The sequence below is a fragment of the Condylura cristata genome, unplaced genomic scaffold (genome assembly GCF_000260355.1).
Source record: "Condylura cristata isolate star-nosed mole 26May11 unplaced genomic scaffold, ConCri1.0 scaffold00009, whole genome shotgun sequence".
In the NCBI taxonomy this organism is placed as follows: domain Eukaryota; kingdom Metazoa; phylum Chordata; class Mammalia; order Eulipotyphla; family Talpidae; genus Condylura; species Condylura cristata.
The window spans coordinates 1,516,789-1,517,297 of record NW_004567110.1 but is presented as its reverse complement, the minus strand read 5'-3'; the positions used below and the strand labels follow the sequence as shown (position 1 = coordinate 1,517,297).

The following is a 509-nucleotide window of genomic DNA, read 5'->3' as shown; positions in this document are numbered from 1 at the left end:
GGGGGTGCTGGGCAGCGGCCCAGGGAGGGGCAGCGACCCTGCAGAGAGGCGTTGGGGTTGCCGCCTTCCTGTTGGGAAGGGCTCGCCGGCCGCGGGCCCCGCAGGCTCGTGGTGGCTGACCCCAGGGCCGGCCTGGCCGGCGTGGTCAGCGGCTTCACCCTATGGCTGCGGCCCTCCGACCGGGCCTCTGAGCCCTGGGCCCCAAGTCGCTGGGCCCGTCCACGGTGCTGCAGGCAGGACCGGGCCCCTGGGCCTGGTGCCGCAGCGGGTCCGGGCCTCGTCACCCCAGGCCCGAGGGCAGTCGGGAGCATGTCCATCACCCGAGGGGCCTTCCGGGCGGTCTGTGGGAGCCCAGCTGTACACGGCGAACAGCGGCGAGTGTCCTCTGCGGCAGCTTGGGGCGCCCCGGGCTGGTCATCCCTCTCATTTCGGGGCCAGGGATGACGACGGGGTGCCGGCTGCAAGGGGCAGAGTGGGCCGAACCGGGGCCCCGGGGGCCCGAGCGCCGC

The 509-nt window shown here is 75.4% G+C and overlaps 1 protein-coding gene across 1 annotated transcript in view; it reads right to left on the bottom strand.

Moving 5' to 3' along the window:
* Positions 1–418, bottom strand: part of LOC101623329 (secreted Ly-6/uPAR-related protein 1) — a 1,696-nt gene extending 1,278 nt beyond the window's left edge. The window contains exon 1 of the mRNA XM_012722882.1: positions 321–418. Within this exon, the coding sequence (XP_012578336.1) occupies positions 321–418 (98 nt within the window). The remainder of the gene's footprint in view (positions 1–320) is intronic.
* Positions 419–509: the final 91 nt, after the last annotated feature.